General features: G+C 33.7%; 1 protein-coding gene across 1 annotated transcript in view; it reads left to right on the forward strand.

Annotated features, from left to right (window-relative positions):
* Positions 1-7857: 7857 nt before the first annotated feature.
* The window catches only part of LOC126837033 (glutamate decarboxylase), a 50489-nt gene continuing 30422 nt past the window's right edge, over positions 7858-27924 (forward strand). Inside the window, exons 1-4 of the mRNA XM_050570753.1 lie at positions 7858-7932; positions 7974-8120; positions 8522-8603; positions 21998-22234. Coding sequence (XP_050426710.1) covers positions 7858-7932; positions 7974-8120; positions 8522-8603; positions 21998-22234 — 541 coding nt within the window. The remainder of the gene's footprint in view (positions 7933-7973; positions 8121-8521; positions 8604-21997; positions 22235-27924) is intronic.

The raw sequence follows: 27924 nt of genomic DNA on the forward strand, positions 1-27924 counted from the left end.
CTAAATCAGGACATTCAATATTGTTATTAAGAAGATCATTAATAAATAAGACATCACCACACATGGCTGAATAGTCCATATTAGTTTGATATTGACATTGAGTTTCTGGAAATAGGTAAATTTGAACGGAAAGCAATTTAATTTAAGAACTTTTACTGAACATTGTCAACTAGTACATTAGTCGAATCTTGATCCCATATCAATGATCCAAATTTCTAAGGTGGACCAAGAGAGCAATAGAGCATTTTTAGTACTTGAACATTATTAAATTCTCTAGTATTTCTTAATATGAAGTGCGAGCCTTAAGGTACACCAGACCTTACAGAAATAATAAGAAGGTTGACACTAACTACTATTTTTCGTCTTAATTTTCTATATAAAATATAATTAACAATTGTATTTTGTACATAAAAGGTATAGTAATAATACCATCTGAAAAATAATACTAAAACCGTACTTACACAATGGTCGACAAATGCTTTTTCGACTTCTGAAAAATGCTGTCTTCTCAATCGTTGTGATCTCTGCTGTTCCATTTTCTGATGAAATCACTGAACTCTGTAACGAACAAAATTGTACCAGTTGAAGTAAAATTAAAAGTAATGTTTTATGTTTATTTGTCGTAGCTAAGCAACTTATTTTCCATGTATGACGAACCAATATTATTAAGTATCTTTATCCGTATAATTTCTAATGATTTTCCTCAATTAAGAATTTTATGTTTTTATTCACAAATCATATTTGTATGGTTTTAAACACTTATGTTACTATATTTAATTTAATTTAAAATTGATCTAAAACAAAGGAGCGTTTATTTTTAATGCATAAATAATTCCATATAAGGAACATTCTTATATGGAATATATTCTTATATAGCATTCTTATATAACTAAAAACATCAAAGCTCAACACCCATTTTCTATATTATAGCAAAACTTCCACAAACAAGTATTAAAACGGATCTCGATATGTCATTTGAAAGATGGTTTATGCGAAGGGTTTTTGCATATTTTATGCGAGGTTCAAGAAGCGTGTAATGAGTTAAAAACGCAAACTAGGTCAAAGTATAACGTACAAAACGTTGTTATAACAATAGAAAAGTTATAATATTGAAATATATGTTTAGTAAATTATAAGTTTTCTACGGCTGTTCGTAATACGTTTTGTTGTTGCCTTGGAAAGTTTTGCAATTTCAACTTTTCCTGTTATCCGTATATTTTCTGGAAATCAAACCAACGTGCCTCGAAGGTTTTAATATCTCGAGAATTTATAAGTACGCAATGTCAAAAAGTATTTTGCGCGAATCGGCAAAGTACAACGTTTTTAGGCATCCCGAAAACAATTTATCTTACTTATTTCAAAACTTCTCGGAAACGGCACCTAATGCGTTTTTATACATAAAAATAAACTCGCGTAGGACGCATTTCAGCATAATATATTATCCTAACAACTTACTAAATTATATTTTTATTTATTTCCATCATTAAATATTGTTTTTCAATGAAAAAAAGAAGGTAATTTATAAATCCGTTCATCTTATACAATTTTGACAAACGTTGCCTATAATTTGCCCCATGAATAATAAATAAAAAGTAAATAACCATGACCGGAGCCTGAAAATAAAAACTAAAAAATGTTAAGTAAGTATACTCTAATTAGAGTATTGGCAAAGCGATAATTTAAGTATATAACGCCATGTAATAATTAACCTATACTTGTGTCATGCTAATAAGTAATAACTAGTGCTTGTACACATTTAAGTACCATTCTATACGATTAAGTTTTGTTTAATATTCGGTTAGTAGAAACAAAATATGATAAGCGTAAATAGTAATTTTACGATTCCAATAAAACAATAATTGAAACGCAATTTTAAATACAATTGCTTGTTGTTTCGTTATTGCTTATAATTAATTGTGAGCAAACTTCAATTAAACCGACGTAGACATATTAATTTAGGTTACTTATATAACTGTTAATTTTTATGTTTGAGATAACCTTTAAGGTTTTTGTCGAACAATCGTTAGTGCTAAAAAATATGTTATGCCATTTTACATAATAAGTTTTTAAATTAGTTTTTATTAATCATGGTATAAAATGCACCTCCACTACAACATAGGAGGTATGAAATGTCCCCAACAAGAACAGCTGCTGTTGATATTAATATAGAATTAATAATGCCAAGCCACTAGGTGTATTTCGGGAATAATTTTTAAAATTACTTCCTATAACTTTTTTTTAGGTTCGGCATGTTCAAACATATTTTTTCCATTTTTTCATTTTTTAAAACATTTTGTTTATTAGTTTTGATCAAATTTATAAAAACGTATTTAAAGGTTTTATGAATATTCCTCTGGCCATCGAAAAGCTTTACAACGTTGTGTAATCTTTCAATAATATAATAAAAAGTGTTTATGGGTAACACTATATTTTAAACATTCTTTGTTACTCGCAGGATTTTACAATAATATGATAACCTACAGGCTACAAATAATACAAACAATTAGAAATAGTATTAAAAATAGGACGGTTTGTTTCAAACGTTTTCAGCGTATCATGAAAACACTTTGTATAGCGTACAAAATTAACTAAATTATTTGGATAACATGCCTACACGGTTTTCAAACTTTTATACAATTATACACTTGCTCGTTGACGTTGTACGAAAAAGGCCAATGGTGTTTTTTTACCCGGCTGTCCGAATCACAGTATAGTTTTTGAAACTGGTGTGACTTTTCACGTACAAATAATTACCCGCAGGTTTGTCGTGCAAACTGCTGCCGTCGGCTCCCCTCTTTACCGCGTTCTACCTCGGCACGACCGGCTACACTCTCGGGGCGGCAAGGTGGAAATTGCCAGAGCAGGTGGTGCGGGGAAGGGCGAATGGGTTCTCCTCGTTAGCGCCGGCGCTTGCGTTCAACCCTGTGTGTAGGCGGGCTCACGAAACGAGGTCAAACGTGCCCCGAAACGCCTTCAATCGCCGCCGCCTCCCTTGTATACGAAGTCCACAGGCGGCGGTGAAGGTGGTCGTACATTTAGTTTTTTTAACAACAAAACTCTAGCAACAACCCCCGCCCTCCCTCGTTTCCTCACACAGACTCGGTTTAGAATTCCACCGGCGGCAGCGCTATCGATTATTATATTTGTCGGTTTTGCAAGTGCGATCAGAGTGCGACCCCGAACGCATTCGATAACGGCCCCAAAAACGGAAACGGCCTTTTATCTTGTACACGCCTTATTATAAATTATACTATAATATGCAGAGTTCGTGGGACTAATAACGATAAAATAACAATATCGAAAACCACCTGCGCATACAAATGTACTACGCAAGCTCCATATTTTATTTATACTATGATATTATTATTACTTGCCCGTGGATCTTTTTATGACCCATTACTTCTGCTGCGTATTCCGCACTATAAAAACGATAATACCGCTCGCCGCCGTCGATTTCGGTATTCTCACGCACACACTTTCTTCCCTCAATAACGTCGCAATAGGATAAAGTCGATACATTTTTAAAAAAAAAAAGTTAAAAGTTAAATCCAAGCGTTAAACGTGGAAATTTTTTTATCAGTTAACTGAACGGAAAAGTATCTAGCGTCTTTTTTGGACAGCTGATTTATGTTTTGGACTGTCACAGCATCCTTGACAGCGATTAAAAAAAAAAAAGTCCATCTGAACATACACAGAATGCGTTTTACTCGGTCCATACCAAACAGAGCAAAGACGCCTATCATAAATTCGAAAGATTACAATACTTCGGAAATAATGTCATATTCGAATTTCAAAAGTTATGACGTAAAATAAAATCATGGTTATTTTATAAAAATATATAAGTAGGATGAAGTCTTAATTTCTATGGTGTCCCTCTTCCCCATTTGATTGTAAATAAAAAAAGAAAATGTTTTACCTCAATTTGAACTCCTTGACCCAATTCAAATAATCCTCTGTAACGAGGAGGAATTTCCCTTCTAAATTACACGTAGTTTTTTCATTTTTCTTTCAACAAGTATTAATTATTTATGATAAAACGATATGACTTTAACGGTCATGAGATCTACTTTCAAATAAAAAATAAATAACGTACAATCAATGAATAAATAGATAGTTTGTTTCGGTCGTTTATTTGTTAAAAGAGTTGAAATTATTAGAGCCATCAACAATTTAAATAAACAAACGATTGTACACCACACATATATTTTACAATTATAATTTTGTAATAGTTTAATGGACGCTAGTCTCTATTAAGGTTGTCGCCTACTTAATGCATTTTTCAAAAAAAGTAACTAATGGTTATTTTAATTTTGTTAAAAGTATTTTTTCCGGTTTAGCAATAATTAAAAGCAGTATTTTACAATTTAGGGTAAGTAGATTCATTACAAAAGTTTTATGCTCACTCACACTCGGTGATTAATGTGCGAGTAATTAAATTTGTAATATATTGTATTTTGGAAATGTTGCTCACCAAAGCAAATGATATATTGCTCAGAGTTAATTTCTTGTAACAATACATGTAAATCACAATATTAATTCCCAAACCGAATGTACGCTTTAGACAATATACGAATGGATTTAATAGCTATTGTTGCATAAATTGACGTTTATTATACAGGTAGGAACCACACTACAATTTAACGTTATTAAATACTTAGTCTGAGTGGTATGATTTATGGTAATGCTCTTTAAACCTATATTGTACATAACAATTACTTAAACTTGAACGGCCTTAACTGGGCAGCTAAAACTGTTTTTGACTAGGTTGAAGTGTTGTATAATGTCAACATTTATAAACGTTAATACAAATAACACAAATTATTAGTGTGAGTTCTGCGTGGACAGTCCGACTGCAACCACGCGTTATTATTTCTCTCGGGTTAAAAGTATTTAACAACATGTAATTTCACTCAATTTCTAAAGAATTTGATACCATTTCAAAGATCTTCCTACAGGCAAAATAACAATGTAGTCAAAATCAACCTGCGGGTATTGTGCGTCAACTGGTGAGCATAATATATATATTTTAATTAAAAACTGTCGCCGTTCTAACTACGTTATCAAATGATACGCAAAATAATATAAACAACAATGATAACCCGATACCTCTTCCACCGCCAATCTTCATCAAAGGTGTACTTAACTACTTGGACCTTATTAATGAGTTCAATGCGCAAATTGTCCCCGAAAATTACTCGTGTAAATCTTCCATTAATAGTTTAAAACTTCAAACCAAAACTCCCGATTCATATCGAAAAATTATTTCACTCCTAAAAAGCGAAGGCGCCGAGTACCACACGTACCAAATGAAAACTAAAAAGCCATTTAGAGTTGTAATACGCAGTCTTCATCATACAACTCCGTGTAACAAAATAAAATCTGAGTTAGAAAATTTTAATTTTTGACATTTTTTCTGTTCTACAAGTTGTTAACGTACTTCGACGACAAACAAAAACACCTTTACCTCTCTTCTTTGTCAACTTGGAAAAAGTTGATAATTATCAATCGATTTTCGACATCTCATTTATACTCTACACTAAAATAAAAGTCGAAGAACCACACAAACGCCGCGACTTACTAAAGTGTCAAAACTGTCAGGAATACGGCCATACTCACTCTTACTGCCACTATGCCCGACGCTGCATCCACTGTGGTCAAAACCATCATTCAAAATCTTGCACTAAATCAATCAATACACCACTAATATGTGCACTGTGCCAAGGTCAACATCCTGCCAACTATAGAGGCTGCCAAATTCACAAGCAGCTACAACGGAACCATCAGTCATCTTCAACACAACCCCCTTTATTTGTAAACTCATCTTAATTCCAAGCCGATCCACTGACGACAACTGAAACGCCCCAATATTCAAATAACCAGCCCAAATACTCGTACGTTCAGGCCACTTCCGGCACAAATCAAAACCTTCTCCCTCTCAATGAAAAACAACCAATAGACTTCTCCTTAACATTGAACAACTTTAGATCAAACTTCAAATCTATAATAAATCCTCTTATAACTCTCTTTACAACAGTTCTCACACGCCTTATTGAAAACAATAATGCCAAATAATACATCAAATTCCATTGTAATCCTCCTCTAGAATCCTAACGGAATCCCGAATCACACAAATAAACTAACCGCGGTACTGCACGAAAAAAAGAGTCAACATAGCTCTTACATCTGAGTCCCACTTAACCACCAGAACAAAGGTAAATCCAGGACAATCCAACTAACAATTAGTTAAAAACGAAGTTAATAAGAGTGTCGCCAGTGGACGACTTATCTTTTCATGCTTTCAATGTCTGTTATTTACTTGTGTCATCATACATACTTATTATACTAAAATTGTATAGATCGTATTGTAAATAAAAAGAGAAAAAAAAATTATTAGTGTCACTTTTTTTGTTATAGAAAATAATTCACTATATTATACGCTTACATGTGATGATTATTTGCAAGTTATCAGTTTTAAGTTAAATAATGATGTTATCTGTTGTTAAAAATTTATTTTTTTATTCGACTTATTATATATTATATTTGTAATTTGTTAGAATAACGTTTTGTGAACATTTTAGAATAATACATGATCATTTTACTCTACGTTATTTGATAAGTTTTAGTTATTATTCGATTTATAATTACATTTTGCTCTACTCTGCAGAGCAATGTAGAGCTATGTGCATATTAATAAGACTGAAAATGAGTATTGTCATCGTATCCAAATTTTTTTCGAAGTTAGAATTTTTCTTTTAGGTAAACGAATTTGAAAATTATTTTATCATTTTGCATAGTTTAACGATAAAATTAATTATCTTCGTTTCACCCCATAAAAAAGACGTCATCCTTTCTACTCCTCTACTACCAGAAAACAGTGAAAAACGTACAACAAAAATTGTTTGTAACGTTTGAGTTTATCTTCAGTATTTAATATAAATTATAAAAATACAAATAGACTCATAAAAATAAACAAATAAACACTGTTTTTATTTTGTTATGGAAGAAATATATCCTCATGACAACCCAAAGAGTAGCGCAAGAACTGGAAAGTTGTTAGATTTTGATGGAGTAAAACATTTAATGCGTTGACTTGGTGTGGTTTTAGTAAGCTCCTATGTCAACAAAATTATGCTGCATATACTCGTCTACTCGACGGTATTCTCAGCTCATAACTTTGTGAAATACTTAAACTTGAGATTAAATTTTGAATTAAACTCTGTTTAATCGCGTTTAACGCCTCTTGATTCATAATGGTGCGATAGTGCCATCAATTTTCTGCGAAACCGCTAAGTTGAGGCTGTTTCGTGCGGAGTATAATAAATTATACTTGCGTTCGGACGATTAAAAGGGTTTATCTGCAAAACCGTTGATTGTTTGTAGATACATTCGTTATATATATATATATCTATAGCTGCTCGTTTAACTTGAGACGAGTCTTCAATATGGACACCGCTTGCACGTAATTTAACAGCTACCGTTTGGACGGGCATCGTTGGAGCACCGCAGCAAGCTAACGTATACAATATTGTAATATAATGCAATGCATTATGTAATGCAATACGTTATCAGTGTCGTTTCACCCTCCCCCGGTATCCGGGAGACGTCATTTGAATATTTGGGTCACAATTTCCCCAGTCAAAGCTGCTCTCTCTCCCCACCCCCTCTCGCTGTTCCGGCCGTTTGGTAATAGACCTTTGTTGGATTCCGAAAACGGCACCCCCCCCCCTTCTAGTCCACGGTGTCCTCAGAAAATCCCATCGGTCCACGTGGGCGACAGATTGACGTCGACGGAATTTTAATAACAATAATATATCTCATCCCTGTATACACACAGGTGAGCCTCCGCGACTGATCAATATGGACGTGAAGGACGGTGATAATGCATACGCGGGCAAAGCAAGCGCCGGAGAGCAGGGCAAGCTTTTTGGGGCGGTCTCTCGAAACTGCCGGGGCGGCCCCGGGGGGGAGGGTAGGGGGTTGCGGGGGAACTTCGCATCGGTCGCCTACGCGGGTATCCCTTTGCCCAAGCAAACTTGGTCCGACCGTACCGCCATAGCGTTGTACAACTCCAACGGCGAACCCGCTGCCAAGTCTGTGGTCTCTCCGCTTCGACATCTCTGGTAAATGATCAAGTATAATATTAAAGTAGAAAATAAAATATCCAACCGGCAAGTCCCCTGCGTGTTAAACCGTATAAAAATTCGTAAAATTGTTCCGACCAAAAATCGAAAAATCCAACCTCGGCATTATCCCACCGAGTATTAATTTTTTTTTTTTTTGACAATCCAGATGGTCGAACACGCACGTGTACGAAAAAATTACTAAAGGCACACGCGTATACACGACAGTTCACTATTTCAATATATTAACCTGTTTTCCTCACATACCAGAAGGTGCTTTCTTAACTTCAACACTCCCACCCTCCCACCCTCTAAAGACCCGCCATTATCCCAGCACACATCGGCTCGATATATTTTTTAAAAACGTTTTCGTTTTGGGTTTTTGTTTTTTATGTTCACAGACGGCCGTCACCATGAACTCGAAACCCGAAGAACAGTCCAAGTACAAGTTGTCCAAAGATGTGGCCCCACTCCACTACACTGGTAAGCATACTTATTATCACCACTATATAATTTAAAAAATCCAAATTGGTTTTTTTTTTTAATAATGATTTACTAAAAAATTCATTAATCACTTCGAGCTGATCCTTCCTCCAACGATAAAGCATACACGGTAACCCAGTTCTAGCTTAAACATTCTAGTTAAAACTGTGTCCCATCTAGGCACATATTTTTATTATTCTGCTAAAAGTATATTAATACCACATAGTAAAAAATATATAAACTACAATAGATACCTTTTAATATTTATTTCAACGTGGAAACAACTTTATTTCTGTACTTTGATTACATTGTTTATCTTGCATGTTTGTTATTAAAAAATGTATATATTTGTTTGTATTATTAACAGTTAGTATAAATACATGGGTATTTATGGCAATAACAATGCACAACAATTTTTTAAATTATTATTTTATGGCGTATGGCTATTATTGACCGGGAGTATGTTTTAAGGTTTAGCTCAGTCGTTTAAGAGGAGAATAATAGTCTCTTTCTTCTGAAGAGAGAACATCCGTAACCGTTCTACCCACAAGGCCTCTATTTTTTAAATTTACTAAATGAACTTTTTGAACTACAGATATGTTATCATCAATCGTATGGTTATTTAATTTTGCTTGAACTTGCTAAGATAATAATTTGCGTAATCATGAGTAGACTATACTAATATTATGACACAGACTTCAGGGACTGACGTACTACATTCGTACTATATTTAGATTGCTTAATACATATACTTCCATCTAGGTTTAATTGTAATATAGAACGTTACATGCGGCATGCCTCTATGATATAAATAATTGTCTTAAAGTATCCTATTACCAGCATATTCTATGTACAATAAAGTAACATTAGAAGTGTTTCACTTCGGTTAAATTGCTATTTTGTGACGAAAGATCTCACATAATATAATTTGATAGGTGTTAAATTGTTTTCAATTTTGTTTTTTTTTTCAAATCTTAAAGTATATATGTAATACTAAAACAAGTACTTTTAAAGTATATGAATGGAGTTTTTTTGTAGAAATGTTACTAAACCTGTGAGCTATGAGTTTCTAAATATAATTTCTACGTTGATTATTATGTCTTCCATGCGTTGTTAAATATATTGTAATAATCTGTAGGTTATTGTACTTAATAACATGTGCGCCAAGTTATGGCAATCGTTGAATTACTAAAATCCAAAAAAAAAAACAATTTATGTTGTTAAGGCCTAGCAATATTCAGTAAATATTTGCTGTGACTAATCGCCTAAAATAATCGTACGCTTGTAATAGTTATTACTTCTCCTAGCAAATACTTACAGTAGTTAAGTTACTATGTCAGAAACTATTATTGAATTTGCTAATATAAATAGTTAAAATTGTATACTATGCAAAAAGATAATTTAATAACAAATATTGAACAAAGTTTTAAATTATAGTTATGTACTCAATAGAATTCATCACTGTGTGAGGGGTTGTATTAAAAGAGGGCGTGTTCGTCCCCTCCCAGTTGCTCTACTGACCTAGTTTTCATGTCTACCAGTGAAAGGATCCTTTTTACTTCTAAGTTTTAACTTCAATGTTTAGTTAAAACAATTATTCATTATTACTTTTGGTTTATGCTTAGAATAGAGCATAATGTCTTTATAGTTAAATTTTAAATGTCAAGTAAATTCACGACTTCTTAAATATTATCTTAGATTATTTATTACATTTCTAAAACTTAGTTGGTTAGTGGGTAGGCCCAGGAAGTTCCCATGCGTAGGTCCATTGTGCGCACCCTCTCACTGAAGTCCTATTTCACGTAGTGTATCTCGCCTATGTCCTTTTCAGTTTAATAACTCTGTGTGTTGAATAGTCCCGAGTCTCTAGCAAATTTAAGTATCTGTTTTGTTCCAAATTCTTTGATTTTATCCTTTCCAGGAAAAGATTTTCTAAAGGTAATTTGTTTTAGGGTAGCTAGGGAGTTACAATCACACATGATATGATGTGACGTTTCATCTTCTTCTCCACATTTCCTACATAATGGTGCTTTTGTAATACATTTGTACATTACTGAAAAAAAAAACGTATGGCTTACCGAAACAAATTTGCAAATTATTTTAGTTATTGTAAAAATGAGTATTTTAAATAAATAAATCAGGTAGTCGTTTATTTTGACTTGAATTTAAGGTACGAAAGTATAAAGTACATGTGTTTATGTGTTTATGAGTTCAAAATTTACAAAATAACATGTGAATAGAGTTTTTAAAAAATACATTTTTGTGGATTTAAGTTTTGGAAAATTAGATCAAAACTGTATTACTTGTTTAACTTTTCTAAAAAAAAGGTTTAGTTCGTAAAGGGGAACAAATTTTAGAAATTAACCTATACAGTAAAAGTAAATTAAAATAAAATGATTATGATAAAAAAAATGGTACTCATCAGTTAAACATTTATTATATTGTTTCTTGTATGTCCTTCTTAATATATAATGAAATAATATTACTAAAAAGTTAAAGTAAGAAATATTACAATTAGTATAAACTGCACGAAATCAAATTATCAGTTTTCTCCATTAATGAATATATTATCGTTTTTCATAAAGTATATTTATAAGTTATTCATATATTTTAAAGATTTAATAAAAAAAAGAACTTAAGTTTAATTTATAATGTTAATACTGATAATATCATCAACTCTTTGAATAATAAGGTCACGAGAATGTTTATAATCGATCGAAATAAGTTTAATAGTTTTCTTCGAAGTAATTTGAATAAAAACGACAATCTTTATTTAAGACTGACTCTTAACAAAGTTCTTCCAAATTTGAAGATTTCCAATATATTTTTCTTTGAGCCAAAGTTTACACAAAACATTTAAATTAGGTACTTTTTCGTTCAATTCTTAAAAATCATTGTTTATTTATCAGTCCGAACCAATTCCCTTTCAGTATAAAAACATTTTTACTATAATTTTAAAATATTTATTTCATACTTTGCTGCCTGGGTTGAAATAAGAGTGATTTTATTAAAAAATTACAAAGTAAAACATTCAAAATATGTATGTTTATATAGTACAGTATTTATACGAAATAATCTTCGGGTTATTATAATTGCGATAAAGAAATTCTTTTCAAGACATTCAAAAAATTTCTTCATATGACTCCTCCGACACCACCTTACAAATGTCATCCGTCACACTATACAGACAATAGTTATGCAGATATTTAATAAAATATACATTCGTTTCAAGTTCCGTCATGTTACTTGTTTACTGATTTACTTATTACTGCTTATATTTTATATTACAATGTAACGGTTGAAGACACGCTTGGAATTTTTGTAGTTAATAATACTTTTTATTGTTAAATATTATTTTTATGCAACAAAATTTACCTGTTTAATTGAAGAGGTGAGAACAAAATAGGTATAAAAACGTTCAAAAAAATGTACAGAGAAAGTAAAATGGAAAAAGAAATTTTCGCGAAAATGCACTGTGGGTTAATAAGAGTTAAGCTTTGGGAATTACAAAAAATCATAGCTTCGATGTCAATGAAGAATATGGAAAATATTTCAAATCAATGTGACATAATTGGTGCCCACGGGATGATTGTCGTCTTAAGGGGAACGGAAAACGTCGATTTTTTAAAAATAAAGTCTAAAACGAGGAGTCACTTTTTGAAGTGTCTACAGGACCGATTTCCACATTTTTTTTTGTTATATAGTTTAATATTTCCTCTACGGGGCTAAAAGACCAATTTTTGTTTTCTAATACATCTAACTACTTCTTTAATCGCCAAATCAAAAATCGGCCTATTAGCCCCTATAGAAAAAATAGAAAACTTCACATAAAAAAAAAATTTTAATCCGTTCATTAAATACCCCAAAAATTGACTTCTACGAAAGTAATTTTGTATCGATTTTTCGCTACAACTCCTCCATCTTGAACTTAGTATGCATATTAAAAATGTCTATTAGATGAATTTTTTCCAGTATTGCCTATTCTTTGCCCCTTTATAAATAGTGCTTTCCGTTCCCCTTAAGTGCGTGTCGTTTCCCCGTGTTCTCCTAATGGCTAAAATTTCCTATATGATTCATTTCCACGTACTCGAAATTCGTTGACATCAACTTCTTTCTCGACCCAATGTCCATAATTTCACAGGGCTATGGTTTTGTCGACGATGAACGAGTAAATTGATAAAACAATATCTATTTATTGCCTCAAATATTTTATATTATGCTGTCACACGTGTGTGTGGTTTTTTTATTTGTATTCCATTTCCCTCCTTTAGCTCCGTAGGGACAAGTCGAAGAGACGCTGATAGTAGCAATGACCAGATTGTCCTGTTTATCAAAACATATCCTGGTAATAACAGCGGCGGCTGGGGTGCTTGGCTTACAAGGGTCGCACTGGAGTCTGCAAATCCGGTCTATGCCAATATGTGCGCCCGCGTATGAGACCTTTTTTTAAATGTATATATATATATATATATATGATTTACTAAACAGCGTATCAGATAAAAGAACGGTACCGGTAAGTGAAATGTTTATGGGCTAGAGGAAAAAAAGGCTGTGCAAAGTGTGTGTGTGTATAAATTTATTTTCTTTTTCGCTATCTCGTTTGGTGTCTGTTATTTTATTTTATTTTTTTCGTATTTATCTTTTCCCATCAATCTTGCACAAATCCTCGTCCGCGAGGGTTAACGCCGCCGGGGAGGAGAGTAATTTATTAGACTATCAAAACCAAAACCTCTTTTATAGCACCCAAAGTACTCGCGCGTATCCCGAAGTCGCCGGCGGCGGTGCGGTAGTGTATATGGTTTTGGTCCGTCCTCCCCACGCCCGGATTATTGTCAGGTCTAGCCGCACAACCCCTCTTTTATATTAATACCGCTGCTTACTGCCCGGCTTAATGTGTCTTTTATTTACACGTCATGATTAATTGATTTTTTTCACCGCTATCGACACGTACCGTGAATAACAAATGACACGTATATAGGTATAAGCATAACGCGCGGCCGACTTTCTTAAAAACAATTTTTTTTAAATAAAACACAAAACTCGTTCCCGAAACCGTTAAAGGCAGGACATTTTCCGTACTAAACGCCCTTCGAACACGTTTAAAAAATGTTTCTCTCGCACGGTTTCGAGGTTTCTTTTTTAATATCGGAAACATTCATTTTTTATTTAAAAAAAAAAAAGTCCCGATTCCTTCGTTGTCAGCCGACAGTTAGGGTACATTACACATTAAGTTTGGAACTTATTAATACAACTTTAATGTTCGCTGACAGTTATTTCAATGTAAATTTTGGATAAAATAACTTAGGTGACGTGACTTGTGATTGAGGGGATTAAAAACCACACCCACGAATTTACCATATTACCACGTTTTTACTGATAAAAAACTGCTTTTCAGACAAAGTCAACATTATGATTAGTTTTGGAGAGAACTTAGCAAGGTAAAATATAAATAAAGCTAAAAAAGTTGTACTTAATTGAAGAAAGACACGCAAGTAGAAAATAATTCAAATTCAATGAAGCTGTATTTCTATACGTTTATTGTGTTCAAATTGAATTTATTTTATTTCGAACAGTTTCCTTGTTATCATTTCTTTTTGTTCGCGACCGTTTTGTGTAAAAATGGGTTCGTTTACAGATTACATATTCTCTATTCAGTAAGATAATTGGATTTGGACAAAAAACATATATAATATATTTTTGTGATATCGCTTTTTGGGCCAACTAAAAAAAATATATTATATTATTAAGAGCGGTTAAGGGGTACTTACTCGTATATAAATGAAAAATGGATGAAAAAAACTACACAATAGAATAACACGACAATGGTTAGAGAAGAGTGTATGTGTATATACCTAACAATAATTCGAGTCATTTCCGGGCAGCGTCCAACGAGCCGATGAAAATCCGTCGCAGACTTCTGTGCGAGTGTCGGTGGCGGACGAGGGATATGCTTTTTGCAATAACAAATCACTAGCAGCCCTCTTAATGGATAAAATCACCATAAGCGGATCGTGTGAGCCGACCAGCACGTGACCGTCGATTCAAATCGCATAACCGCTGATTATTCAGTCGCCCATATGGAAATTACCATATGCACAACGGCAAACACTTCAGCTTTTTTGATTGACGGCGCTTTATCTGTGTCCTCGCAGGTTACCCTCGTCCCCGGCCCAATGGGGGATTACCAAATGGGTCCGGCCGTTCAAAAAACATTTTCACTTAGCATACACATACATCACACTCCTAGAAACCCGAGGTAAATAAACTATTCATTTAATGTGATTTCCATTGAGATTCAAATAAAATTTCGCAGACCGAAATTCACAATCAGTCATAATACCAGTAATTTGAATCAGCAACTGCGCACCAAAATCTCCCAGGGAAATTCGACTGGTGTTGAAACAAACTGTTATGTTAGCAGATCGAAATGAGTTAAGTAGGTACATGAAAATCATAACAGCGCTTACCTAGTAACCAAACATAATTGTTTGTTAATAAAATCTTGATAATAGAGGTATAACCCGACTACACTCTGGTTTCAGTTTTGGTCTATGTCGAACGCAAGTTAACATATTTTTGTATTTATTAACTTAGAAACTTTGTGTAAAATAATGCGGGTCACGTTTACGAATATTAACTATCGGTAGTACTAAATATTTTGCTTCCTTAAACCTAATGAACCTCGTGAAAACCCTTTTGCATTGAATAATATAGCATACAAGTAGTCAAAAACGTATACCAATATAAACCGAGAAAATTATGATCGATTTTATTATTCCTTCAATTAGTTGAAATAAACGACAAAGTACGTTTGTGAGTTTGATTCCAACAGATGTGCGATACAATTGTACATAAATTTAAATAAGAATTTTTTAAATTATTTAAGTTTAAACTTTATGACGGGAAAAAAGGTGGAGTTTTCAGTTTTTATATCGTCCGTTTTTGGGTGGTTTATTTTAGCGTTATGTGTTGCATGGATTTTGATAACTCACCAAAAATCGTTCAGCGACCACCGATTAGTTAAGATAAAGTTTTATAAAGTGACCTCGGTAGTAAGTCATTCCATTATTTTGTAATTTGCGGCAGCCAGCTGTTACCACAAGAGTATCGCACAGAATATGAGATGAAAATAAAAGTACGATTTTGTTCAGTGCGCCACTCGCTAAACCCTTTTGAACAAACTTATAGAATGAATAAAATCTCGATTTTCCTTTTATTATTAATTCAATTTATTACGATAAATTAAAAAGATTAATATTTTTTTTTTTTTTGGACGGAACTGTATATTTTTTTGCTTTTAATTTAATTTTTTTTTATTATTATTGGCTCTTTTACCAGCCCCCGCTTCAACTTAAGGGATATAAAGAAGGGATCAGAAGCTGTTGATATTGTTATTATAGTATGTATAATGTCAAATCATTTTTTATCCACCCGACAACTTTAATAAAAATAATTTATTACAAGATCTCTCATATTAGATTCTTGACGTTGACAAGCGATGTCGACGAAACTATCGTCTGATATTTTTTTTCTGGTTTTCCTCCATCGATACTGCAATTCCTTAAAAGTTTTTCTATATAAAAATTAAAATACATTCACAACATTATAATTTTAATAAGCGTAGAATATTTCTAAAGACTAATACTCTTGTCGAGAAATTTATCAATGTTGAAAAACGGTCAGTTTTTTTGTCAGTTGTACATAATAACTAATCATTTCTTTTTTTAGCTATTTTAAATAATAATAATATTAACTTTGCACAATTTCAGCTATAATAATCTATAAAATTGCTTATCTTTAACTCCAATTAAATATTCACTGGTGACCAAATGTTTGGTTATGCTTTCATTGTTACTGCTGTCATTGCAGTAAAATGAAAATGCCAACTATTATATTAATTGTTAAAACTGACAATGAGGCTCACTTATACCCGTCAAATAGTTTAATCTCAAATAGCGTTTTACAATAACTGTACGTCTTGGATAAGTGTTTATTTGCTAAACAAAATAAATTGCTTGAAGTACTCAAAAAAGTACTTGAGCTCTTTGGAAAAAGCTTCGTTCAGAATGATAATCCATTAGGGTCCACTTATATTTTCTCGAAAATATCAGCAAACATATTATTTGTTGGTTGCTTTGTTCTGATAACAAAGTGCGACTAGTTTTGAAAACATTTAGCAGCTTGTACAATCTAATACAAATTGATGTATAAATAGAATTTCAGAATTGTTAACCCCAATCGGTAAATAGTATCAAAAATTAAGGCTAATGCGTTTTACTCATAGTTAAACAAATTATGCTCGCACAATAGCCATGTTTATAAAAAAAAATGATACTAAAAAACGTAAATAATTTGAAATTACACAATGTTGTATGATAGCATAAACTAAAAAGTTTTCCAAACCCCAAAACTCTGAAAATCTATAAAATTGCAATTATTTTCAGATAAACCTTATAGATCACTTAATGCAGTACCTAAATATATGAATCTGACCCAAAAGAAAATGTTATTTCCTAACAACATGTATTAAATATACCATTAAATTTGTAGGCTTTGCTAACAGTAAAATAATGTATGCGGGAAATGTGTGTAATACTGTAATATTTAATTTTTCAAGAGCATAAATATAAAAAGATTAAAAACTCTATACATCGAACACAGTCCTATGCTTGGCCCGTTTGATTAACATACATTTTGTTGAGCTAATCGCACTGGTAATTATTAGTATTTTCAATTAGGTCCTATACTTCTGACGTTTTTGACTTGGTTGGGTAACGAAAATAATCATACTGTCGTTTGAAATTTAATTTGTGTATACGCTATTTTCTACGGACGAGTAGGGATATTTTTCTTGATGAAAACCTTCGATCGAGATCGCCGTGCGGATAGTGCGCCATGCAAAACACATCTGTCACGAGTTTTTATCATTATTTTTCTTATTTCCCATATTGGTTCCGTAACCTTTTATTTTTTGCATATACATATAACAACGCAGTGTGCCGAGTGACAGAAAAAAAAAATAAGAAATAGCAATAAAACACACACATTCACTACTGCTGCAGTACACAGGCGTATGTAATACGTGTGCATATAGCTGCGAACAGGGGCATAATGCGGTGTATAGCTGCTCAACGATGGCGTGCGGGGGTGTGTGTATGTGTGCATAAGCGGACAAGAGAGGGTGAAAAATTACTTTTCACTGTTCAGCAACAGATGTTTCGCATCGGGGGCACACGCGAGCAAAGCGCACCCCTTTGCCGTCGCATTCCGGACCACAGTTGTTTTGGCGGGCGGAAAAAATCCCTTTTGTTATGCCTGTCGGGGTTATTGCGAATTCCTCGACATGTACACTAAGCTTTAATTAAAATGCCTGCCATTCCTGGACCGATCGCCCTTTGCCGCTGTCATCCCGCGTCCGCCGGCCCAATATCGGCAACATCCCGTGGCAGTATACACCCGTTTACTGGGCACCAGCCTTCGGTGGTACATAAAATATACATATACATATTATAGAAAATTAATAATAAACGGTCGGCTGCCCGTCGCCGTCCGCGGGATTTAATCTCCTGTAAAATACGCGCCTGTGTGTATTTTGGACATAACAGTTTCCGAAACGGGGTGCACCGAGATAAATCGAAATGGCCCATTAAAACCGTAACGACGCTTCCGAAGAACAAAGGACATCCGCATTCGATAACAATTGTTTGTATTCACTACGAAATACCCAAATGCAAAATATAAATTCTGTAAAAAAATATATCAGCAGCTATTGCCAGTTGTTTTTACACTGCAGTTATTTTTATGTTTAAAAGGCCCGCCGTTGCCCTTGTCGTCAACATAACATTAAATATGCTATTTGTCATTCGGTAAAAGTTGGCCAACCAATAAATTATCACGGTGAGTGTTAATAGTATTCTGCCAAAACGGCAAATACTATTGTTTTCGGCCGACAATCGGAATTCCTTTTTTGTTTTATGAAACAACATTTTTGCGTGCTGCGGTTTTCCTATTATTTTTCCAGCAAAAAAAAAAAATGATAACATAAAATACAATCATAAATTAAAATAAAATAAAAAAAACAATTCATGCGACAACAAATTTTTGTAAAAGACATTTTATAATGAAATTCCATAGTGTAATGCGTTTTTAAATCCGAAAAAAACTAGCCATTACCGTTTAAAAATGTAATTTTTAAATGTCGCCGTTTATGGTCGGCAGCGCCGTTTAGCAGGATAATAGTAATAATAATACACGACCCGTTTTATTAAAGCTAAATCCCTGTTTTTAAAGCCCTGCATAAATATACGTACAATTTTAGCATCGTTTTCGGGCTTACAACAATGCGTTTCATAAATGTATATAAAAAAAAAAGTATTTTGAGATCTTCTGTTTGTTTTCTTTTGATAATATTACAACTAATAAAAAAATATTGTTAGCATAGGCATAACTTAAGGAAGGGGAAGCCATGCCCCGTCATTTTAAAATTGTAGGTAGTTAAAAAATGAAAAACAAAATCAACATTTTACAAAATTGTAATTACTATGTACACAAAATCAAGGACAAAGTTAAAAAAATATGTTTTTATTCTGTTACATCATATTACACTTTTTTGATTCATAACTTTTTTGGACAATTTTTTTGTTTTTTATTAATTTATCTTCAAAATTTAATATTTTACTAAAAATTACTGTAGTACTCTAAGTGTCAAGAGCTTAAAATCTGACAAAAATTTGGTAATGAAGACTTGTTTTTACTAGGAGCTTTTAGAACTTAAACACATCAAGACATTACTTGATTTCACATTAAAGACGGCCCACACGGAATATTTTGTATCTAAAAATGTTCAAAATTAAAAATTATTCTCTACTACTTTAAATTGACTCATTCCAAAGGAACGTACAAAGAACATATATTTTCATTATGTTCTGATGACATTTAATTAACACAATAATTTATTATAAGCAAATAATAACAGTATTGTAATTTCAAAAACGAAAATGCAAACATATTGAGCAAGTCCTGTACCAATGATTTGGCAGTGTTTTTTTTTATTTTTTGTTTTTGCTCGTAGTCGACCTTGCCAGACGTGTGGACGATTTAAGTGCTTAATTTTGCGTGCGGCCGGACTTGGGGGGAACTTAGGCCGTACAAAACAATCGGCTTGTGATTTATAACACACACCGAAGTGACGGAGAGGACAACGGATGCAGCGGCCGAGGGAGATGACGGTCGAACGAGGAGGGTGTGCGCGTGTCGCAGAAGTGGCATTTACGGGCGGTAGTTACCATAAAGAGCCCATTGGTTGCAGCTGACGTTACAAACAGAGCCCGGTCATTAATAAAATCTCGCCACCCCCGTCAGGACTAATTAATTCTGCCTTTTGGCTCAGGTGGCTAGTGGAGAGAGGGCGGGATGGGTTGACTGCGGGCTTATTGTTTACGGATTATGGTTAAACTTAGGATGAGATTGACGGGTGTCCATTATTGCGGAAGATTTTCCAACGCTTTTGTTTTTGGAACGTTCAATGGCAATAATAATTATAATTGTTTCGTACCAAAACTCCACGAGCTGTCGGCGCTTCAGAACTTTTATTTTTGAGTTTCCCCGGCGATGAATAATGGACGTTCGATGATATTGCTCCTTTTCAGTTTCAAGATCTCACAACTCTCGAGTCTCGAGGCTAATTATTAACGTTTCATAAGGATAATTGAAATACACGTTAATTTTAAAGTTCAAACGATAAGGGAGAATTTACGTCTATTAGTTTAACCCATTTTATTTGGGAGAAAAAACTAGACTTTGTGTGCGTATAATAGCTTCAATCCCCTGTCGAATAGTATAGTAATCTATTTACTCATTTTTTCGGAAAATATACCTACATTATAATAATTAACAATAAAATGATACTATTTTGCAGATACCGTTGACTGTTGGGTTTCCTTAATAAAAACGGTTTAAATACAATTTTTTTTAGAAAATTGTGAATTCTATAGCCCCACATTATATCAACTTTATGCCTTAAATAGATCACCTGGTAAAAGGTTTCACAATTAGCAGTATATGGCATTAGGTGTATAAGAAAAGTTAGGATACGAAATATCTTAAGGTGTTTTCACTTGCTAGTCAAAAATGTTCGTCGAGTTAGATCTGAATTTTATGCAAATATAAACGGCGTACGTCACGCCCATTAGCATTAGCATTTACCCGTTTAATATCCTAAAATGCCCTCGATTCACATTCTATATAACTTATAAGCATATTATAGTGCATGCGTGTGTTTAATAACCATTATAGAACCTTTTATCCTTAACTAACCTACTGTATACTATGGCGGCTGCTTTTCATTTATATTATTCGAAATATATAGTATACATATAAAAAGCGATAAACAAACAAAGTGTGTATGGTTTAACGCGTTAGCTTGTTCAATTCAAAATTTCAAACTGCTTTAGCCCCAACTTATTTATAAAAATTATCTAAAAGGTTTCCATCAACATCATTCGTCAGAACTCATGTAAATATAATTATTTCACTTACTAATACTTACTGATAATATTTAACTTGCTATTCAAATGTATACAGACGACTTATAGTTTATACTCATTCGGTTTTTACCATTATTGCGAATATTTTACAAATAACGAAACCCTATAAAAATATTCAAAGTTATAAAACTGTTCTTTGGAGCTAATAGTTCAGGGGCACACGTGTATCTTAAATAGAAATCATCATCATATTATTGATAGAAGGAAAAGTATTATAGACGTATTTGTCCGTAATGAGAATTAAATCCATACGCTCTCAGTGTACATTATATGTTTACTTATATGTGTACATTATATTATATATAAAGATAAAGTAGAATAGAATTAGGGTTGTGGGTGAGCTGTATACAGAGGGGTAGAGAAAAACTTGTCACACGTATCCCATAACAAATGGAGGATGAAAGAGTCTTATTTCACGGCTGGCCTCACATTTTAATATCCGGCGTGGTACATCGTTGATTTTTGCTCCATTCAATACCGGGTAAAATATGACATGGATTATTGGATTTAGAACCCGCAAGTCCTATCTTATTCGTGCGCCCCAAACTCTATTGTTATTTTTATTATCAACGACAGCTCGACGCGATCCGCACCCGGTCTGAGCGCAGCAGCCCTCGTGCGGTTCTTGATCCCAATAGCAAATTGCAACATAAAACAAAAGTCAAATTACCGGCAAGTTAGTTCCGTGTGTAACGTAGATGTAAAGGATCAATTTCAATCTAAAACGAAATGAACTACGCCGGAATCGCTCTTTCAGATGTTAAATTGAGTATTCTACAAGGATTAGGTTGCCTACGAAAAATTTACTTTATCGACATCCGTTTGATTCGTTGTCATTGTGTTTTGCAGATTTGCTGCCGCACAATCTGTCAGGACAAGCTCCAACCAAAGAGTTCCTGTTGAAGATCGTCGATATACTAATGGACTACATCAAGGACACCAACGACCGGGACGAGAAAGTGTTGCACTTTAAACATCCTGAAGAAATGTTCAAACTCTTGAACCTGGAATTGCCCGACAAAGGAGTGCCGTTGCAAGATCTCATCGATGCTTGCGGAACTACCCTGAAGCATCAGGTCAAAACGGGTAAGCGTTACTGCTGTATATTATAAGCTTTTGAACCATTTAACAAATTTGACAAAGAGACAGTTTTCGCCGTGTTCCGTCCGTCACGATGAGTCAATGTCAATAATCTGCTAGCTTAACATACCACTCTATAAACAGTGCATACGTTTTATCGACGTTTTAAAAACGCTTCTTTTCATGTTCAAATGATGAGTGATTGAGAACCTATGCCACTGGCGTGTATATAACGGCGTATTAGTGTATGCGGGACAAGTGGTTCACTACACATCATGTTGTCACTGTTGTGCATGACAGCTGCCGTTATATCGCACGAATGAGCAATCCGCTTCGAAACACCCTTGTAACTCTTGTTCACAACTCCTGAAACGAATGTGTTGCCAAATTGATAATAATATATTTGCCAAATGTAGATAGGTATATTTTGGCTGGTGAGAGGTCTGAGTAGTGTGGCAAACACCTTCCCCATCCCCTTCCAACCACTGTGATGGAAAAATAACAATTGCGGATCACGAAGGCTTTAATATAGCAAATAAAACACACTTCTCGCCCGCATAAAAATTCTGATTTATTTTCCTATTGTAAATTTATTAATTTAGTAATGCTAATAAGGAGTTAGTCGTATGCTAACTAAGATGACTACATTGTTTTTCGCTGACTAGAACGGTATTTTTGATTGAAATTTGGTTTAATTTGTGTATATATTGTGATCGTTTTAACGTGAAGAAATTCTATTCAATTTAATGTGTTCAAAGTTAAGTGTTTCCCCCTGTCAGCCCCAGAAAAGTTGAGGCACTGATGAGTACAAGACCAGTACTTCGGAAATGGCTGAAAATCTATTTATAATATTATTATTATTTATATTTAAAAAGATTGCTATTAATATAAAAAAACATTTGCAACCTTGAGTCGTCCGACAAACTAAATTGATGAGAACCTTAAGGAGCCGAATAGTATAAGACACAAGACCGAAGATGTTAACATAAGTCTCAAAAGCCAGAAAATTATTTCTGAAACTGCAATATTATTTATTATTATTGTTCCTGTCAGGACCTTTTTTTACAAAATATCGAACTACACAATTTCTATATAGTTCATGCAAACTTGTACATATTTTTTTTTAATCCGAATTCAGATTTTCATCAGAGTACATCAATTAACTTTAAATCCCCTCGAAAGTTGTAAGCTATTTATAAAAAAAAAAAACCGATTTTGAAAAAAAACTACAAATTTTACTAAAGTTTTGAGATGAGTTCTGAATTCAGCAAAGAAAATTGAACAAAAACTATTTTAAATACATTTTACATTATATTTAAACGTAAAACCCAGTAAAAATATTACAGAACCGTATTTTTTATTACTATGTTGGAGACGATTTAAAAAATAATTAGACGCGCTATAGATAGTGTAAAAGCCAGAATCGGATTAGAACAAATCCAAACCAAATTTATACTTACTTTAGTTTTTTGTTTAAAAAAACCAACTTTTGTCGTAGGTACGTTTTTAATAAAGAGTTCAGTAATTTAGAACTTCAGATCTTAAAGCACTGTAGGTGTAGTGCAGTTGTGAATTATTGAGTCATGTACGGATATAAATATAACACTACACTCCATGTATCGTTACGATCACTCTGACAGGTATAGCGTTGAACCAAATGTTTTATTTTTTTTAAACCATTTTTAATTTTTTCACTTAAAAAAACTCTGTATTATTCTACTCCGGTGGCCTTGGTGGCGGTGGTGTTAGCTGTTGTGTAACAAAAATATTGAAATATTATTGTTAACAATCAGATAATACGGGTCGCGATGCTATTTACGTGTGGGTAGGGGAGATTGGGATGCAAAAATAATAATAATAACAACAACTAAAACGCAATAAGGGTAAATTACTATTGTCGAGTCCGACCCTAAGCTAAAACCCGAATGTGTGGTTCGCAATCGCCGGACGGCTAAACGTATGCACCGCGTGTCGTTTATTGTGGATCTACTCGCGAGTGGGGCGATTTTCAATAGCCCAAGAGATTGCAGCGCCAGGCCGAGGGGTTCATCAATGGAATCCGTCGTGTTCTTTTTTTTTTCATTACAACATAATCGCACACAATAGTGAATCGGATTACTTTCCCGACTATACACCCCTTGCTTTCATTTCACCCCCCCCCCCCAACTCTCTCAGGTTCGTCTTTAACAATGCTAAATTGTATAATTACGGAAACCCGTCGACAAGCCGTGTGTACGTACACGAGTTTTAATTTTTCATTCTTGACATAACATAAGTATAAGTTTTTTTGATCTGTGTACCCGCCGGTCATTTTGAGATTATTCACATTTTTCGTTGGTCGTGTCGTGGATAAAATTTGCTTGGTGCTATGTTATGAAATATTTAATGAAACCCTTCACCGCAAAAATACATCAGCGCTCATGACAGACTGAGACCGAGCTTTATGGCTTATGCTGTTTCTGGTTTCGTTTTGAATTTGTTTTAAATGTTCCATTATCGTATAAACTCCGGGATGTTTAGAAATGTTAACTGTTAACAAATGTTAAGATGTGTACCAGTGGCGCAACCAAGGGGGGGTCCTCGTGTCTAGACCCCCCCACCTTGAGTTTTTTTATAGTGAAAAATTGGCAAAGGTAATCTTAGTTATTGTCTAATTATATATTACAGTAAACAATATTTATTCATTTTGGCAATATAATAATTTTGTTTTGGCCTGCTTTGCGGCAGATAACAAATCGTTATCACATACTGTCATTTTCATATAATACACATAGACCTTATACCTAAACACCGGACATTGGACCCCCCCCCCCCCCAGGGACATTTCTGGTTGCGCTAGTGATGTGTACTAACGCTATTGGGTACCTGAAATCTACCGTCAGTTATCTAAATTATCTTCATGTATAACACTTGTTTATTAGAATAAATTATATATTATATACTTTAATGTTTTTTCCCGAATAAATTTCGTTGAAAAAAATAACCTCTTCCCGTTTTTTTCGCAATCTACATAAAACTTAATTATATAATTTAAATTATTCTATTGTACTGTTTTTTACCAAATCCAAGCGTTCACTGCACGACAGCCTATTCCACACTTGACCTGTTTTTGCTGGTGACTTACGTAATATACTCCATGCCACGACCAGAACCACAGTATTCATAAAATATTATACACGCGCAAACGCTTTTTGCGAATTGCTATGGGCTCACTTTACAAGGGGAAACGGTGTGATGTTTTCCTTTTGGACCGCGACTTGGAAATAAACAAACCCGGTGCGTGTAAGTCGTATGCAAATGTATTCTAGCCCGAGATTTAACCCTATTCATCATATTATTTTTACCGTACAAACCATGCGAACCGTCCGTTTTTATTCAGATAACCCGTCGAAAGTAAATATTTCGCTACCGCTATTGTTGAGAATATGGAAAATTAAATAACTACCAATATAATCTTTCATGTTCGGCGCACGGCTCTTTGGGACCTACTCCGACAAAACTCGACCCGACTCCGGTTCGTGATAGGAATTATTAATCGAATTATTATTACTCGAGCTATTTGATAAAATATAATACACTCCGCACGGTCTGTCGTTCGGTAAGCTAAGGGTTTACGATGGGCGCGTGGTTAAACGGCCGGATGAAACTGTTAAACAAAATACTAATTCGGTGTATATAGGGTAGTAAAAATAAAAAACGAGAGAGAGAGAAATACAAAGAGATAACAAAAAAAACGATTTTATATATAAAAAACGGGAGTCGGACCGGCTGGTGCAAATACAAACTTCGATTGTTACACGTAAAAGTGGACGTGCAGTGATATATCTGCGGGGTGAAGGGATGCAATGTGCCATATGATTGTACGCATTTGACCCGCATTGCAAGCACGTCGGCGCATTGTGCGTATACGGCGAGAGACGCCCACGGTGCGGCGCGTCCCCTCGCCAGTACCGGAAAAACACAACTTACGCCTTTAGGGGAAGGTAGGTCGATCCGCCCGAAATGCGGGGCATTAGCCAACTGGCTCGGAAAAATACAAGGGATTTCCCAGCCCCTGCAACAGACGGGTCCCATCAAAAACCGCTCCCGTTCCCGCCGCAACGCGTTTTCCGACCCTTATAATATAAGTCTTCCACACCCGCCGTACCTACAGATACGGGCTATGTGTGTGTGTGTACTGTATACACACTCGACCGGATTTCCCAAAACGCTGTAGTGTTTTAAGAAGACGTTAAAGAACGTGTACACCTAATCTACACGCGGTGCGTTCGGTGGGAGTTGGGGAATAGAGAGAGAGAGACGAGGAGCACAACGTACTTAAAGGCTTATCGTCGAGCTGTCGATCATAAGGCTAAGCCGAAACAACGTAATCATTTCCCAGCGAATAACGATCTCATGTCTAAATACGCGGCAATGATGTCATGAAAAACGATAAAAGAAAATCGCCAGAGACAAAAAACGTCATAGAGTGAACTAGACATTAAATCTAAAAATGAAAAAAACTATTGAGGGGAAGTCACGTGATCAACAGTTCCCTTATTGGTTCTGTATAAAAACAAATATATTGAATCTAAAAAAGGAATTTAAATAATAGTGATAAAATCTTAAAAGTATAATTATTTATCTATGTAGAAAATAGAAATGTGGTACATGTTAGGAAACGTTGATCTGAACTAAAATTTTAATCCGTTAAATAAATCAACTAAGTTATTTAAGTAATAGTAAATAAACTAAAACATGAAATTTTCGTTTTTTAATTGTTTGACATTTTTTATATATATTAAAAACTTAGATGGTAAAATTAAAAGATGAAACATGATTTAGCTTTAATTTCACAGGTAGTAAAAAAAAACATATTAGGGTAAACAAAATGATGTACATTTATATAATATTTATACTAGCCCACACGACAAAAATATACTTTTTTCAAAAAATTTCACAATATTTGTTTAGTACTATAAAGTATAAACGTATTTTTAAATCATATAATGGCAAAAAAATCAAATATTAGTTACACAAATGTCATGCAAATATTTTTTAGGAATTATTTTTGAAACATTTGTGTTTTTAATATTTGATTTCCTGTCAAAATATGGTATTAAAAAATAATGTAACGATTATAATAAAATATTATATTTTTTAACTGTATTTTGGTCTTTTGGGAGGGAAAATAAATAATTTTTTATTTATCAAAATTTAGAAATTGAAATTGAAATTTTGTGTTTTTTAGGGAGATAATTAAATTTTTATAAAAAATCCTGAAAAACTAACCCTCGATATAATTGGGTTTGCTGAAGAAATTATTGTGTCGATTAAACATCATGATGTGTTAAATATGATTTATTAATTATAATCGTTAAATTAATTAAGTAGGCGAATAATGATAAATTTTGCCTATTTATATGTTTTCTTATTGTCAAGGTGCGCGTTATTTTGGTTTTGCATCTTTTGAAAACGGAAATTGTATACAGTATACACAAAGAAACTCCCATTATATGTGTTATTTCAAAATTCGTTTTTTTTGGTAGCTCAAAGAGATTTGCGTTATTGTGTTGGGCCAATATAGTCAGTCGACGTCAGCTGCTGTAAACTCGTTACACGGTAGAACGAAGCGTCAAATTTCCGGTTATATCTTTTCAATATATTTTATACTTCATTCGTGCGCGATCCACTCTTTAAATTCATTACAAAAATAG

The sequence above is a fragment of the Adelges cooleyi genome, unplaced genomic scaffold (genome assembly GCF_023614345.1).
Source record: "Adelges cooleyi isolate 19-005CV unplaced genomic scaffold, UGA_ACOO_1.1 ACOO_flye_CR_arks_rails_tigmint_CR_PRNA_247, whole genome shotgun sequence".
Lineage (NCBI taxonomy): Eukaryota > Metazoa > Arthropoda > Insecta > Hemiptera > Adelgidae > Adelges > Adelges cooleyi.